Below are 17521 nucleotides of genomic sequence, written 5' to 3' on the forward strand. Positions count from 1 at the left end.
ACAATTCTGAACAGGATGGAATAGGGGTGGGTGATATGACCAAAATCTTATTTCAGGATATGAGTAATTCAATTTTTTATGTCATTTTATATCACAATATAGTTATTTAATTTGATTTTATCTTAAAATATTATTTGCTATTTGCTAAACGAATCAAGCCAACTAATATGATTCATATTCTTTCTTCACCCAATATTTTTATATATATATTTAAATAATTAAATAATTATTTACTTAAATTATTATATTTAAATTATAGAAAAAAACTGCACTGGAAACTCATTTTGGCGAGTAACAAAAATTAAAGTATCAAAGTATCATATCGAAATTGTTTAAGAAAAAGTGGTATCGTGCTTCCCTACAATACACCATCTTAAAAAAGCAAGAAAAGTGGAAATCACTCCTCATGTGTTTACTCACAATTGGTTGTCCATTAACAGGGTCCATGCACACAGCGGCCCCTGGAGGACAGTTGACCCCTGGGATGGGGTTGAGGGGCTGGCAGATGTTGATGTAGAAGTCAGGAGACTTGTCCCTGTCTACATCGTCATCGATAGCGGTGTAGTAACCAGTGAGATGGATCAGAGGACTCAGATCAATCTGGTTGGTTCCATTCCAAACGGAGCACTTCACCTGCAGAAAAGATGCATTAAATACGTTGCAGGTTCAAATGAAGTGAGGTTCAGAGGATTGAAAGTTTTAAAAGACTTTCCATTACCTGTTGTTCGCAGACCAGAGGGGTGTGCCAGGAGAAGAAGTGAGTGCAAGTGGTGTCATCCGAGAACACCAGCACGGGCTCACCTGTGCCTCCTTCCCCAGACTTGCAGACGAAGCTGAAGATGCTCTTGTGTTTTAAGGAAGGGTTAGCGGCGCACGGGTCTCCATCCTCATAGATGAGCTCCACCACCTGATCCTTATAGACCAGCTTCCTTGTGGCGTTTCCGCCATTTAAGGCCATCTGATTGTCCTTGATGCACACACCTGCAGCAAAAAAACATCTTAACATTACCATGTGAAGTCTTTATTTAGGCCTAAATGTATTAAAACAATTATTCTGTTCTCACTGAAACAGAAATAAATAATCAAAACTATTTGTGTCTGTCTGTCTATTCATCTATGATTCAGGGACCAACAGCTGCCAGCTATAGATGGACCGACGCCGAAGTCCAGGCATGTTGTGTTCTTATCTCAGCTTCGATCAGGGTTCATAAAGATTTTTAAGAGTAAAATTCAAGCACTTTCAAACAGTGGCAGCGGTGCGTTTCAAGGCTGGGTACAGGTGAATAATCAAGGGTTCAGTGAATAATTAGATGTACATTATATGCAAAACAGCTGAGAAGTCATTTATACTTTCTCATGAACTCCTGTTGAACTGTTGAAGACTGGACGTGCGCATGCAATATTCAGGCGGCAATCTACTTAATGTGCCCGGATGACATCAACGCAGTGATGCACAAATGATCCACGACTCAAACATTAAAGGTTAATTTTTCTTTTTTTCCCTCTTTTTAATCGAGACATAAGAAAAAAATAGAGCATTTTCAAGGATAACAATTCTAAATTCAAGCATATTTCAAACTTTGTACACAGTTCAAATCAAACATTTTCCAAACTCTGTGCGAACCCTGCTCGATGATATGTAGCAATGCAAGTTGTCGTAGGAGATTTCGTCTCTTAGCCCTCTTTCTTGCTCTTTCAAATCATATAACTTATGTGTCTACATTCCATCTTCGTTATCACAAAACCCACAACACGCAACAAAAACACAGCTCTGATCAAGGCGTCCTCCATTCTCCAGTTGTTGAAGTTGTTGAATGCTGCGCTCAAATGTCATTGCTGTTGATTGGCTTGCGTCACAAAATTCCTACTGGTGGTGCGAATGCAACCAGGAAAATGGCCCTAGGGGAAAATTAAGTTCTTGGGGGACTGCGCTGGTGACTAGTTCCCATTACACTAGGAACTAGCCCTGGTGCAAAAGCCCCTATAGACTCCAAAGTTCTACTTAAAAATAATCAAGAGATATTTTTCACAGTTTTTCACTAAATGAAGAGGACAAATGGAAACATACCTGTTCCAGATGCACAGCCAGCGTTGGCTACTTCTCCACACACGTTCAGTCTGAACATCTTCCTATGGGCCACGGGATCATAGACCGTATAGCCACCTGTTCGACTGAGGCCGTTAAGGTCAAAGAGATGACCTGTGGAGACCAAACACACACACATCTTAGATTGATTCAGCGGACAAAAATAAATGCAGTATGCTAGACCTTGTGTGAAAAAACATTTTCTGTATTTAGGCTATTTGCAGGCAATAGACACATACACCTAGAAGACATTGTTATGAGCAGACAGGAAGTGTCTGGATAAGATGATTCAGTTGTTCTGGTTATGAGTGTTCATGTGAGTAACTGTGTATTCTGTGTGACCGTCGCTCAAGTGGGCGACTCACCTGTAGCTGGATTAGTGACTTTACAGTCTCCATGCTCAGTGCTGTTGAGAGGACAGGCTGCAGCAGTGAACCACACAAAGTTATACACACAGTTCTCCAGCGCCGTGATCAGAGTGGGTTCAGAGTCCTGTAGACAGACAGCAAGTCAGAGAGACAGACAACAACAGGGTTACAGATATATACACAGAAATAATTGTAATTATTATTATTTACATATAATTATAAATTTAGGACAGTAAGATTTTTTATGTTTTTGAAATAATTAAATTGATCAAAAATACAGTAAAAGCAGTAATATTGAGAAAATAAAACACTGTTTTTTATTTGAATGTATTTTAAAATGTAATTTATTTCTATGATGCAAAGCTGAATTTTCAGCATCATTACTCCAGTCTTCAGTGTCACATGATCCTTCAGAAATCATTATAATATGATTCGCTGTTCAAGAAATGTTTATTGTTATTATCAATGTTGAAAACAGTTGTCTTAAATATTTGTAAGAATCCATAGACAGTTCAAAAGAACAGCATTAATTTTAAATATGTTTGTGTTACATTATAAATGTCTACTGTCATTTTGATCAATTTAATATGACCTTGCTTCATAAATAAAAAAATAAAAAAAATAAAAAAATGATATACACGCACACACACACACACACACACACACAGTCATGGTCAGAATTATATTTAAAAGCCTTAATAATTACAGACCACTTTGTCAGGGTCGCATCTGAAGCGAATGATGGTGGTCCGGTTTCTCTTCTTGTCAGGACAGGCTTGTCCATTGGTGTACTTCAAAATCAGTATGTTTTTATCCCACTGTGGTCCTGCCTCTGCCTCCCCCAGATTCACATACTTGTCTCCGTCCTTCAGACAGGCCGCTGCGCTAGACGGGCAGCTCCACAACCCTGAGACAAACACCAGTTATAAAACCTATGCTGAATGGTCAATATGCTCCAGCTGTGCTGCTGACACTCACCGGTCTGAGGCACCAAAGACTTGCACACATTGATATAGTAACGCTGAGTCTGATTGGCCTTTTCTGGCATGATCATCCAATTAGATTTGTGCAGGGCCAGAGAGGATAGATCGTAGGAATGGCCATTGCCATCACTGCCAAAAAAAGAGTAGATGATTTAGACAGTTGTATTATGTGTTAGGTGCAAATACATTAGCAAGAAAGTTGGGTTACTCAAATAAGTACTGAGTAATATTAATTAACTACACTAACTTACTATAGAGTTACGGTTAGGTTTAGGGTTAGTTACTTGTAATTATGCATAATTTACTGTTATTCCTATAGTAAGTAAGTAGTACATCGTTAGCCTCATAGCATAATTGCCCAAGACTTAGGCAATTATGCTATGAGGCTAACGACATGTAGTAACGTGTAACTGTCACTCTAAAATAAAAGTGTTACCAAAAGTTGCTCTCACTTGTAAGAGCAGGTTGTGGTTTTGAAGGAAGGGCAGGCCAAAGCTGTGTGCCATTCAAACAGATATGTGCAGTCTGCCGTCTCCTTTATGAACTCTGGCTTACCCTGACAAACAAAAAAAATGAATTTAGGAAAACCATTCAACTTTTTAATAAACTTGTTGATTGGCTGCAAGGAACTCACAGGATTCTTGCTGTGGTCGCAGGAGAAGAGAATAGCCGTTGATCTCTCGTAGATCTTGTGGCACGTTTCCCCATTCGTGTAGTTGATCATGATAATCCCATCATCAAATGTGAGGTTTTGATTGGCTACCCCTGCAAAGGAGCATGGGAAAGGTTAAACATGAGAAAAAAAAAAAAAAAAAATCTTCTACTAATCACCTACTAGCTCAGCATTGATACTGAACTTTAGAAATAAACTCACCTGCTATTCTGTGTGTTTGGCCCTCGACCTGGCAGGAGGACACAATGTTGCTGGGACTGTGAGGGCAGACCGAGGTTGTAATGGGGCTGCACACTGCAAAGTGATACTCGTAACCCAAACCCTTCACTTCATAGTCCTTTCCAGCCAGTGGTGTGAGATTGTATTCATAACCACTCTTGGGGTCCTGGACTTTACACTTTTCACCTGCAGAGAGCAGGAAAAACACTGAGTTAAAGCGAGAGTATTAGTTAACTGTCCTGCGAAGGAATTGGCTGTTCATCTTACCCTGCACTCTTCTGATTGGACAAGCTTCTGAGGTTCTCCAGATGAAAACATACTCACAGCCGTCTTTGCGATCAAACATGGGTGCACCCTGTTAATAGAAGTAAGAAAAATGTGTTTTAACAGCTTCTTCATAAAAACCTTCAGTTTCTTAAATACATGGGACACTTTCCAGAAATAGAGTACAAGATTTGTGTAGATTTTTTCATGTTTTTGAAAGAAGTTTTTTCTTCTCACCAATGCTGCATTTAGTTGATCAAAAATACAGTAACATTGTTAAATATTATAACAATTTAAATCAAATTTGATGGATTTGATGGAACTTTTGAGGAACAGAAAGCTCAAAATAACATTTTTTTAAATGGAAATCTTTTGTAATACTATTGTCACTTTTAATAAATGTAATGCATCTATGCTGAATAAAATAATTTATTGATTTCAAAGAATAATAGTACAATAATAATTTAGCTGACCACAATTTTTTGAAAGTTAGAGTATATTTTTTTCTTATTTCTTTTTGTTTTATTACATTTTTGCAATCCAGTTACCAAAATAGGGGACAAGAGTTGTATCTTTTTTGTGATCCTGTTATTTGCCTAAATCTAAATAAAAATAAATCAAGTACACCAGAATCAAAAACCCTAAAGGGGTTACAGAATTTGCTTATATTCAGCGGTCACTAATTAGGTACCAAACATTGGTTTGTAGTTACTTAGAAATTTACATTATACTTATATCAAAGGTATAGCGGAGGATCTTTCCGAATTTTAGATAAGACCCGCCCTCTCCACTTTTTGAAAAGTTTGATTGATTCACCAGAATGATTGACAATTAGGAGGACCAATAGTATAGGCTATCCACCCGGAAGTAAAAAATCCTCCGCTATACCTTTAAAAATGAATATGGAATGATATTTTTTGCTTTTAGCTAAATACTAATACATTTTTGATCAGTAAAATAATTTAACAATAAACATTTAGATATAAATTTTAGGTTAGATTATAGTTTAAATATACATCATTTTCATAATCTAATCCCTTTCATTCAAAAGAATATGAAATTACTTTTAAATTAATTAAAAAGGTAATGAGACACCAATTTGTTCCTTATTTGTGGAAAGTGCCATGGATACGAATCTATTTGGACTTGTAACCAAGCACTTGCTTACAGGACTGTCATCACACTGGAAGATGATTCGGGTGGAGTAACGTCCTAAACCACACTTGTCCCCATTCAGATAAACAATACTGATGGAGCCATCTGGTGCAGCCTGCAGGCTGGACTGCACGTATCCAAGGTTCACACTCCTGCCGTTGATCTGGCCACACGCTCCAATCGCTCCAGCTGCCAACAACAGAAGTCTATTAGTTTATTGCGTGGTCATTCAGACCAGAACTAATGTGTCAACTCTTGGTTGCAGTTATAAACAAACCATCAATCACAAAATACCCAGAACCAAGCTAGAAACAGAAAGACCTTTCAAAGAGTCTGTCAACACATCAGTAGACACTCACCAGGGCAGCCCTGGACACGAGGCAGTGGTTTACACACGTTGATGTAAAACTTTTGAGACCGGGCCTGATCCGAGGTGTCCAGAGGCACATAATATTTTTCATCCAGGCTGAGGTCACCCAAGTCATACGCTCTACCTTGTAAATCTGGAAATACAAGGGGAAACAGCTTGAGTTTGGTGATAATAGTGGTAGAGAAATGATACCTCAGTTTTAAAGTCACCATGAAATTAAAATGGACAATTGTTCATTTTTATGGAATATTACAGCGTTTATAATAAATGGTTTATCCCTGTACATCACTATTTTTTTTAATTCATGTGCCCTCATGATCTTTAATCAGAATAACTTCCCCTCCCTCTTGCAGCGACATCTCTTCTCTTTTCTGATGATGTTTACTGGACAACCGGTCACTCACAAATAGCAAACCACAACCATCCAATAAATTCCCCATGGACAAAATTCTTTATTCTTATTCAAAAAGCCGTTTCACTCGGATATACATTACAATAGGAAAGACTCTCGCAAGTTGCATTTCATGCTGACTTTAAAAGCATGTTTTTGGTAAGTAAATGGAGCATGGGAAGGCTTACCAGTGATTTGGCAATCTACAGGAGCAGGCTCGCAGGCTAGTGCAGTGGAAAGCTCAAAGAACACATTGTGGGTTACATGAGTGCTTGTGCCCAGCTCTTCCTGTATAAGCCTCAGGGAAGCTGTAGTGGCCTTTTGGTCACACACAAGATTAATGATGAAGGTGTCTTCGGTACCTACAGTAGAGACGGCAAACAGGGAAAAAGTGGGTTCAGTCCGGGGCAGAACTGTTGTAACCTTAATGCAAGACTCTCTATAATACTTGATTCTGATGATCAAATTATCTGATGATTCCGTGATCAAATACATTCGTGTAATGTTGCTGTCATGGCAACATATTTCCTACAAAGCTGTGCTAGTCTCATGATCACCCTAATATGATCATGTTAGGTATTCATGATACACTATTTGTCAAAAGTTTAGGGTCAATAAGATTATTTTTCTGAAAGCAAGTAATAATTGTATTCAGCAAGGAATGCATTAAACTGATCAAAAGTCACAGTTAAGACATTTATAATGTTACACAAGTTTTATACTTAAATAAATGCTGTTCTTTTGAACTTTTGAATTATTCATTAAGGAATCTGTTTCTCCAATATTTATAATAATAATAAATGTTTCTTGATCAGCATATTAGAATGATTTATGAATGATCAAATGATTCTGAACAGTTATTTTAAACTAGAAGTAATAACATTTCACAGTATTACTGTTTTTACGGGGTTTTTTTTTTATCAAATAAATGCAACCTTTGTGAGCACAGGACACTTTAAAAAAAAAAGAAGAAAACCTTTTATCTATAAGCTATTTAATAGGTTTTTTTTTAATCGGGACGCATAATATCTCTAACTAAAAGTATAGGTAATCAGGTTATCTTTGCACGGGCTATGCACCTGTCGGTTTGTCCATGGCCCCTTTGTATGTAAGAGTGAGAGCGCCATCGGTGGAGAACTGGAGAGATTGTTCCACCCCGACCTGACTCACAGGCTTATTATCTTCCAGCTCACAGCCAGACACAGGTTTATCTCCGACAGTTCCGCACTCTTTTACAGGGCCGCAAATGTTCACCTACAGTAGACAGGAGGGGTATGTGACTTTTGGTTTCAATTTGTTGTAATTGCACTAAAGACACGTTTCAAGAGGGCAAAAAGAAACTTGAGACAAACTTAACAGAGTAGGACTGCACAGAATAATTGTGCTGAAAAAGTTCAGCAGTATCAAAAGTTTCATTATTTCTCAAATTCAGACTTAATAATAGTGAATACTTAACAATTACCGAATCTACTGAAAGTCCCAGTTTCATTTCATTAGTCATCCAATGCTGTTATTGCTATTTAGTATAGATTTTAGTATAGATACAACCCTACTCAAGAACATTTGAAAGATTTGAAAGCGCTTACGACAAAGTCTTTTCCATGAGCCTTGACATGGTATCCACTTTCATTGGCTAGCGGCTGAAGGTTGAACTCAAAGCCATTGTTGGGATTTTTCACTGAGCATGTCTGTAGATAAAAAGAGAAATAAGAAACAAAATCTTCTTCATTACCTCAAAGTAATCACTTAAAAAAAAAAAAGAAAAAAAAAAAAGGTTGACCTGGTTGGTGTCAACAGCAGTTGAGATGGCACAGGCTGCTTCTGTGTCCCAAACAAAGTCAACGATACATTTCTGGTTCACCACAAAGCGAGGGCCAGATGGCTAAATAAAAAGAGGAAAGAAAAATATACTGTTATCATATTGTTGTTGCCACTGATTTATAACTAAATAAGCCTTAAAAACAAGTAAAAGATCAGGAATGACTCTCACTGCTGTCCCGGATGAGCAGACAAAGTGGATACGTGTTGTGTACGTGGTCGTCACCCCATCCGCTTCACACATCGAACCATTCGTGTACTCCAACATAAGCTGGTCCTGCTCCACTATCACCGGCCCTTTCTTAGCAATGCCCAAGTTACTGACCTCTACCTTCTCAGACAGGCCTTCCTGCTCAATTAACATGTACACACACGTTTTTTTGTCAGTGTTGCAGTTTTATTTCACCATGTCCATTCTCCTCTAATGTTCAGTCAGTGAACTAACCTTGCCAGTCTCGAATTTTATCTCACAGACGGAAGCACTTCTGTCACAGCCAGGCACGGCTTTAAGAGGTCGACATACATTGATGTAGTACTTCCTTGGGCCGCTGGGGTCAGTCGTCTGCATGGCCTGCCAGTTCCTGCCTCCATTAGATACTGACAAACTGCGGAGGGGAAGGAAACAATTGATTCAGTTTAAAGACATTGTTGTTAACACTGTCTAGCTTTCCTACCAGCACTTGTTCTGACACTGTCAAGCATGTATTGAGAAGAGATTACACTGCCTTATGAATTGTTATATTGATTATTAGTGCACTTATATCAAGTAATCGTATCTAGTATCCAAACACGTCTCCGGTATGGCTACAAATGAAAAGAGAAAGTTAAAATAAAAATAAAGTAAAATAAAAAACTCTACGAACCAAAAGACAAAAAAAAAAAAATACATATATTTAGTAGATACATTTTTAAATGTATCACTTTAAATGACAGACATTTCTATGCCAAAAGGAAATTTTTTCCAGTAATTTGTCAATCTTAAAATATCAACGCCTATATTAGTTTAATATATAGAGACAAGCCATTCAAAGGTTGATTCACTCATAAAGTCAAAACATGGCACTGTTTGTTTCATCATCCAACCAGCAACACTGGCTCAACCAATGACATGAGTTTAGGAAGGGACTATCTGTTTGATTAATCAATGGCAAACGCAGAAGTATTCAGGTAACCAATTATTTGTTTAAACCAGTTTGATGACACTAGTGCAAAAATGTCACAGTTCACATTTACAGTAACATATTTAATATTTCTCTAGAACATGAGTCTGTGAAAGGGGAGCTAACCTGGACAGGTCATACTGCTGCAGTGTTTTGGGGTCCGTCACGACACACTCGTGTGGTCTCTCTGGACAGGCGTAGGAAGTGTACCATTTAAAGTTATAAGTGTACTCATCCTCATCCTGCAGAAAAATATTCATAAATGTAGGATATTTTTATAAGACATAAGCCTTAAGGCCCTGATATACTTCAAGAGAATTCGAAGAACAAACAGGTGTGACGTCATTTTAAACAAAATAAAGTAAAAACAAAGTTCATTTGGACAGTGCAAAAAAGCACACCAAAGCTGGTAAACACCTTTGAACTATTATTGGTCTGTGGCGATTATGTAATAGGTGGGTGTGGCTCTGAGACTCCGCCTTCATTGATGTGGACATCTCTGGTTAATTTCATCTGTTCAGTCCGTCGAGCTCAGACGTCCGCAAGTAAAACATGAACACGCTGGAAAGTGCTTTATAGTAGAAAATGAAGTTGTAATTCTGATTAAAAGTGGCACTGTTTTTTTTTTCATTTTTAATACTTTCAAGCTGCTCGCTTTGAAGCAATATATTTTTTAAAAAGCTAATATAAATAAACATGACTTGTCTTGTCTGGAGTGCCGAATTGCAGATCTTAAAGTCCCACAGAAGTGCCTTGAAACGCACAGCATTATTCAATGTGTTGACATTATTTGCAATGAAACAGGAAGACGGAGCGGGACATATCGAACAGCTCCTCCCCTTTTTAAAATAGCCAATAGCTATTTATGTCACAGCTCGACTAGAACCGTTAAGAATGGTAAAGCCGCAGTTTCCTCCTAATCTCGAACCGTTTCTCCTCCATATCACTTATAAAAATAGCATTCTGCGCAGAATTCAAATGGGTTTGATACATTTTCTGGTCTCTGCCAACTTGTGCATAAGATCCACTGTGTATCGTGTCTCTGATCCGAAGCAGACTGTAAAGCTATGTAAAAGCTATGTAAAGCTTTTGAATAACTGTTTGAGTTTTCCTTGTTTTGATTTTATATTCCTCTCTATGTGAAGCACTTTGAGTTGCCATACTGTATGAAATGTGCTATATAAATAAACTTGCCTTGCCTTGCCTAACGACGGTTCGTGTGACACTATAGTGAAACCAGATTTCATTCGCCCCAATGGTAATCATTTACACTGTCCGAATCATTCCCATCCCCTATATAGTGCACTATGTACCATTCACCATGTAGAAAATAGTAAATGTGTGAACAAGTGAACGATGTTAGCAGCAGATTCACTGTCTATTTATAATGTAGGGGGCGGGACGCTTTAGATTCTAGAGAGCATTTGATTGGACAGAATATCTGATGAGAAGCTGAAGTGCAGAGTCATGACATCAAAATCATTAATATATATTTTGGAGGAAGTGAGAGGCTGTAAGTTTAGAATGCTTATATCTTCTAAATGCTAATTTTGTCATTGTTTTGGAGCACACTAGCTTATAGATAAGATATATATACTAAAAGCCAAAAAAAAACTTCAATTTTGATTTCATAGGGACTTTAACTTTTTAACAGTTTTTTCACTGCTGTCATTTTTGTTGTTGTGACACTGAACTAAACACTGAACTAGCAGTGTGAGTTGCATTAGGATGTACATTAACCGTATACCGCAGCAAACATACTTCAGGTTTACCCCTAAGAACAAAAAACATTGCTGTGAGTATATCAGGGCCTTTATAGGAATAACATCGGAAGGTGTGTCCAATGCAAAGCTTGAGACAAAAAATGCTTAGCACACATCCCTTTATGTTAGAGTAGCGTTACTTGAGGTGAGGCTAAAAATATTTATTGTGTGTGAACAGTCAGCACAAACACAACAAATGAGCAGGTGTGATACCTGAAACTCTGGTTTGCCTGGACCGGCCTCTCTGTCACAGAGGAAGGAAATATGTGTGGAACGCTGCGTGTGCTGCTTGTTGTTGTACTGAGAGCCATTTTTGTAGGTCAACTGGATCATGCCATCATAGTAAGAAAGCCTGGAGTTGAACTGGCCGAGATTCCAAGAGTCTGTGCTGCTGCAGAGACCAAACAAAAAATGGTTCGCTCCACCCACAGTGAAATCTTATTGGTTCAAAAATCAAATCAAATATGTTGTGCTTGGTGAGATTCCGTTGCTTCATATTACACTTCACAAGTGAGGACAGAAGAAACTTGTTGGATTGTACCTTGTTAAATTTAAATGACCAAGGTGAACTTACCTCTGGTCAACTTGACAAGCCCCTGCTGTTTCTGGACACTGTGCGGCCTTAACATTGCCACACACGTTGATTAAGTAGTCATACTTTTCCCTGGACATGTTATAATAACCTCCACTAGGTTTCTGAAGGGGGGACAAATCAAACGAAATTCCTGCAAAGAAACAGAAGCACATTTAAAAGCAGCCCTAAAAGAGCCCATGTAAATAAACCCCATGACCTTTAACCACTAAGCCACATATCCCCACAACAATAAAGCAGAGAGTACACTAAAATTATAAACACTATGGATCAGAATTTTTTATTTTTTTTTAAATAAAATATAAATTATCATCATTTTAGTTTAATTAAGCATAGGGCTGCATGATATTGAAGAAAAATGCAATATGCCATAACTCATTAAATAATGTGATATTCGAAATGCGATATGATAATGCTTAAAGGGATACTCCACTCTAAAATGAAAATTCTGTCATCACATACTCACCCTCATGTTCTTTCAAACCTGTATGAATTTCTTTCTCCTGCTGAACCGAAAGGAAGATATTTAGAAGAATGTCAGTAACCAGACAGTTTTTGGTACCACTGACTTCCATAGTAGGAAAAAAATATACTATGGAAGTCAATGGTACCAAAAACTGTCTGGTTACTGACATTTTTCTAAATATCTTCCTTTCGGTTCAGCAGAAGAAAGAAATTCATACAGGTTTGAAACAACATGAGGGTGAGTATATGATGACAGAATTTTCATTTTAGAGTGGAGTATCCCTTTAAAGCAGGGATCAGCAACTCCGGTCCTGGAGGGCCACTGTCCTGCAGAGTTTAGCTCCAACCCTAATTAAACACACCTGAACAAGGCAATCAGTGTTTTCAGGATTACTAGATAGATACAGGCAGGTGAGTTTTTATCAGGGCTGAAGCTAAACTCTGCAGGACAGTGGCCCTCCAGGACCGGAGTTGCTGATCCCTGCTTTAAAGTGTGTAAAATAAACGTTAAAATATATTTAAAATTAAATAACCAATATAAGTGTTTCACATTCTTTTTGTGACAAGAAAATATGCCTACAACTTCTGAAAGTGAACAGCAGTGTTTTACTGTAGCATAAGAAGTGTTATTTTAACATCAGTGTAAACCACGGGGTTCAGGGTTTCAGGTTATCCTACATTAGGTTTATTTAACAACAGAAACTGAATAATAAAATGTAAAAATAAAACACTGCTTAGTTTTCTCTGTATATATATATATATATATATATATATATACTGATTCTTATTAAAGCTACAAAAGTTATTCTGCCAAGAGCAGTGAGTGATTTTCTGTCTTTTTGTCTCTGTCTTTCTCTGTTCATGATTTTCTATGTCTTTCTGTCTTTCTCTGTTCATGATTTTCTGTCTTTCTGTCTCTGTCTTTCTCCGTTCATGATTTTCTATGTCTTTCTGTCTTTCTCTGTTCATGATTTTCTCTGTCTTTCTGTCTCTGTCTTTCTCCGTTCATGATTTTCTCTGTCTTTCTGTCTTTCTCTGTTCATGATTTTCTCTGTCTTTCTGTCTCTGTCTTTCTGTGTTCATGATTTTCTCTGTCTTTTTGTCTCTGTCTTTCTGTGTTCATGATTTTCTCTGTCTTTCTGTCTCTGTCTTTTCTCTGTCTTTCTGTCTCGGTCTTTCTCTGTTCATGATTTTCTCTGTCTTTTTGTCTCTGTCTTTCTCCGTTCATGATTTTCTATGTCTTTCTGTCTTTCTCTGTTCATGATTCTCTCTGTCTTTCTGTCTCTGTCTTTCTCCGTTCATGATTTTCTCTGTCTTTCTGTCTTTCTCTGTTCATGATTTTCTCTGTCTTTCTGTCTCTGTCTTTCTGTGTTCATGATTTTCTCTGTCTTTCTGTCTCTGTCTTTTCTCTGTTCATGATTTTCTCTGTCTTTTGTTCATGACCCCAGTTATTGCAAGCTGTTGCGATATGCATATCGCGATATATACATTTGCAATATTTCGATAATTTCGATATATTGTGCGGCCCTGATTAAGTGTAGTTTAGTTTATTTTAAAGGTCCCGTTCTGCGTGATCCCATGTTTCAAACTTTAGCTAGTGTGTAATGTTGTTGTTAGAGTATAAATAATATCTGTAAAATTATAAAGCTCAAAGTTCAATGCCAAGCGAGATATTTTATTTAACAGAAGTTGACTACAAAAAACGGCTGGATTGGACTACACCCCTCTACTTCCTTCATTAGTGACATCACCAGAACCGTGTTTAGACTAACCTCCGCCCACAGGAACACAGGCGTATTGATGACGAAATGTCAACAGACATGGTTGATGTTTATCTATAATCGGGTACTGCAAAAGTTTAATTCGAAGTTGTTAGTTTGCTCTGTCCATTTCACCACGGACTGTTTTTCTAACCTGGGATAATATCAAGCAGGCTTCTCTCAGCGTTTCATACTGACGAAGGGGACAATTTCAACTATATTCCAGCAAGCAGTAAGTAGTGATTCACTATGGAAGTAGCGATTAACTTCACATCGTTTCTCTTAGTACGATGAAAATAATCTTACTTAAACTGTGATTAATATACCGGTACAGAAAGCGATCAAAGAACAATCCCTTTCCAATCGCCTAAGCTGTTGATCACACAGAGCGAGTTTATCTGGACACTTGCCAAACCTCGTTATGAAATCAATGACGCTGTTACGCTGCACAACGAAGCTCTTACTGTATTTATATACCTCATGTTTGCATTGGTGAAATCATTAGTGAGAGTGCAGAAACTGCGTTGCAATGATAAGATCTTTTTTCACGTGATCAACAGTCTGTCATCTGCTCAATGCTCATCATCACTACAACCTTTTATGTGATGAGAATAGATCTAAATACCTAAAAAACTTCTCCCGATTCGTTAATCCAGATAGCTGTAATAGTAAAAACGTATAATAGCTGTAATAGTAAAAGTTTTCCAGATAGTTCCACATGTAATGCCAGATATTTCATATGCAAGCATTTCAGCCAATCACAGCAGAGGGCATTTACATTGAAGTCTCACAGCAGACACGCCCCTTCAAACAGAGCGTTCAAACCAGGGAATGAAATCAGGCTAGGAAATATGCCTTTTATTTTTAAATTATAACAATTTTTGATCTAAAAAACATACTAACATTATAAGGGCACCCCTGGAAACATTATAAAATAATAAAAATAATCCATGGAATGGGACCTTTAAATAAAAAATAAACCAAGCTTAAAAAAAATAATGTTTTGCACAGAAAAATCTTAACATGGTGGAATGATCCAGTTTGGGAGAAGACATATTAGAATGGATACAGATTAAACAGTTTTTGCCAATTGTCCCAGCGTTATTACTATTATAGGTTTTAGTAATATTTTGAATTACATTTTATGCTGTCCGTTTTTTTCCGGTTTCATTTTAATTTCAGTTAAAGTGTTAGAAATTTTGTTAAACTAAATCTAAATGAGAAATATTTTTTATTTATTTAAAGTACCAACATTTTATTTTTTTTTAATGGTTTTAGTTGCAGCTATTATAATAACCCTTCATTTTAACTAAAAAGTAAAACTATATAAAACAGGTTTTTGGAAAAACTTTTCTTTAAGTTTTGGAAAAATTTCTTGTTAAATAAGTTTCAAGAACTAAAAACAGAATTTTTTTTATCACAAAAGCACACACAACTACTGAATGAAAACTGAAATTATGAAAATAAAATCTAAACCAATATATCAATAAATACTATGATAGTATATATAGATAACACCAAAATAACACTGTCCAGTACCTGCTTGCGGGTCTTCCACCTTGCAGTCGTTCCCTTCTGTTTTGGAGAGGACGCAGGCCGAAGCAGTGAACCACTCAAACTCATAGATGCAGCCGTCACTGGACACGCTCCTCAGGACCGGAGCGCTCTCAACATCTCCAGGCTTACACTTCAGAGTGATGATCGTTCTCACCTTCATGTTCTCTCTGCATTTGTCTCCATCAGTGTAAATGAGTCTGATGTCATCTCCTTCTGCCACCTTTTGCGGAGAAGACAGGAATTTGCCCAAGTTCAATGTTTTCCCATTTCCTAAGTGGAGAAAAAATGGGTTAGAATGAATCATCATGAGTATGATAAAACTGAACACATTTATCTAGATTTATCCAGGATCTCTAATGTCACACTGACCAATGGCACATATCGCTGAGTCCTCAGGGCAAGAGCTGGCCGCCCCCTCCTGGATGATTTTATGACAAACATTGATGTAAAAACGCTTCTTATCAGACTCCGATGCCTTGGCGTCCACAGCCTCCCAGTTTTGAGATCCTTCAGATTCTGAGAAAACAAACATTCGCAATAAGTGGAGTTGGTACAAGAACTTTTTAAGATGTTTACAGAAACATTCATAGTTTTGAGAATGGGTTTCAAACTACCAGTCTGAGATCATTTTATATGGCCCATCAAATGCTCATGATTAATACTTGAATTCAGCTTGCAAATAAGTATTTCCACCTATTATACTACATTATGATTTGAGTTTTAATGTTACTAATTTCAGTCTGTTCCGGTGTCTAATCGTATGGCTTGGAATAGAGTGTAAAATAAAATAAAAAAATACTACTTTATAGTACTATTAATATTTCGCAATAGTACCTTTTTTAAATAACGTAAATAAATGCAGCTTTGGTGAGTATCAGTCTTCCTTTAAAAATATTACAAAAATCTTACCAACCCTAAAAATTTGAACAGTAGTGTATTAAAAAAAAAAAAAAAAAAAAAAAAAAAAACACATCATAAAGCCAGTTTTTATGATCGATTATTGCCATCATTTCCCAGTACACAAGTGATCCGGCTCATCTTTACCTGGGTAGCGTGTTAAAGGTGACAGATCATAATGCTTCTTGTGGTCTGTGACTCGACACAGCAAGTCCTCCTTCTCCTTCACACAAGCGTACGCGGTTTGCCAGTCAAAGTAATACGTGCAGTCAGACTCTCCCGTAAAAACCGGCAGGCCATTCCCTGAAAACAACAAGCCTGCTGTGAGCGGAACATTTTGAAAAGACTAAATTTGGACATGAAACAAGGTCATCTAGGTCACGTTGTTGCAGTTCCTTCCTTTTGGTTCTCAGACCATAAGCTTCCTCAATCAGGCAGTGTTAAAACAGTGGTCTCATGAGCACTTGACTTCACAAGTCACTGTGTTGAGTCATGGTGTTACTCACCAGCAGTTGCATTGCACTCAAAGTTAATAATGGTCATGCGCTGGAATCCTGTGCTACATCTGCTGCCGTCTGGGTAGATTAGTGTGAGATCTCCATCTGAATATCTTAAGATAAAAAGCAAAGAGTTAAGACTGCTCTTCATTTTAAATTCTGCACTGCATTTAAGGGTTGTGTAAATCAGTAAGAAATAAAATGTGAGTAAAACCACACCTCAGTGTTTGGTTCTGGTATCTCCCAGCAATCTTCTTCACATTCCCGGGGTCTTTGACTTGGCAGGTGGATACGTAATCTTTGTCATTGCCACACTCACCAGCACTGGTCGCTCCGCATACATTCAGATAGAAGATATAGCTGTCACTGCCAATTTTTGCCTCAGTCATATACGGTGTGTCAGCAACTAAGAATAGTAAAGTATTATATATACATCATAAATAAGTACTTGATGAGGAACCACAACTGCGTGTAATTGTTATTGAAGGAGGGTTTGGTGTTTT

The 17521-nt window shown here is 37.5% G+C and overlaps 1 protein-coding gene across 2 annotated transcripts in view; it reads right to left on the bottom strand.

The window, feature by feature from the left end:
- igf2r (insulin-like growth factor 2 receptor) overlaps window positions 1-17521 on the bottom strand; it is a 37433-nt gene that overhangs the window by 11423 nt on the left and 8489 nt on the right. For both annotated transcript variants that reach the window (XM_081379264.1, XM_081379263.1), the window contains exons 9-34: window positions 17238-17424; window positions 17028-17131; window positions 16669-16824; window positions 15994-16140; window positions 15607-15894; window positions 11825-11975; window positions 11464-11641; window positions 9614-9729; window positions 8773-8932; window positions 8500-8676; window positions 8290-8391; window positions 8096-8197; window positions 7589-7763; window positions 6698-6871; window positions 6108-6251; window positions 5762-5937; window positions 4597-4684; window positions 4312-4515; window positions 4072-4202; window positions 3890-3993; window positions 3433-3566; window positions 3165-3361; window positions 2452-2578; window positions 2069-2200; window positions 719-981; window positions 421-633 (exon numbers count right to left, since the gene is read on the bottom strand). In XM_081379264.1, coding sequence (XP_081235390.1) covers window positions 421-633; window positions 719-981; window positions 2069-2200; window positions 2452-2578; window positions 3165-3361; window positions 3433-3566; window positions 3890-3993; window positions 4072-4202; window positions 4312-4515; window positions 4597-4684; window positions 5762-5937; window positions 6108-6251; window positions 6698-6871; window positions 7589-7763; window positions 8096-8197; window positions 8290-8391; window positions 8500-8676; window positions 8773-8932; window positions 9614-9729; window positions 11464-11641; window positions 11825-11975; window positions 15607-15894; window positions 15994-16140; window positions 16669-16824; window positions 17028-17131; window positions 17238-17424 — 4130 coding nt within the window. The remainder of the gene's footprint in view (window positions 1-420; window positions 634-718; window positions 982-2068; window positions 2201-2451; window positions 2579-3164; window positions 3362-3432; window positions 3567-3889; window positions 3994-4071; window positions 4203-4311; window positions 4516-4596; window positions 4685-5761; window positions 5938-6107; window positions 6252-6697; window positions 6872-7588; window positions 7764-8095; window positions 8198-8289; window positions 8392-8499; window positions 8677-8772; window positions 8933-9613; window positions 9730-11463; window positions 11642-11824; window positions 11976-15606; window positions 15895-15993; window positions 16141-16668; window positions 16825-17027; window positions 17132-17237; window positions 17425-17521) is intronic.

The sequence above is a fragment of the Scardinius erythrophthalmus genome, assembly GCF_964197995.2.
Source record: "Scardinius erythrophthalmus genome assembly, chromosome: 11".
In the NCBI taxonomy this organism is placed as follows: Eukaryota; Metazoa; Chordata; class Actinopteri; order Cypriniformes; family Leuciscidae; genus Scardinius; species Scardinius erythrophthalmus.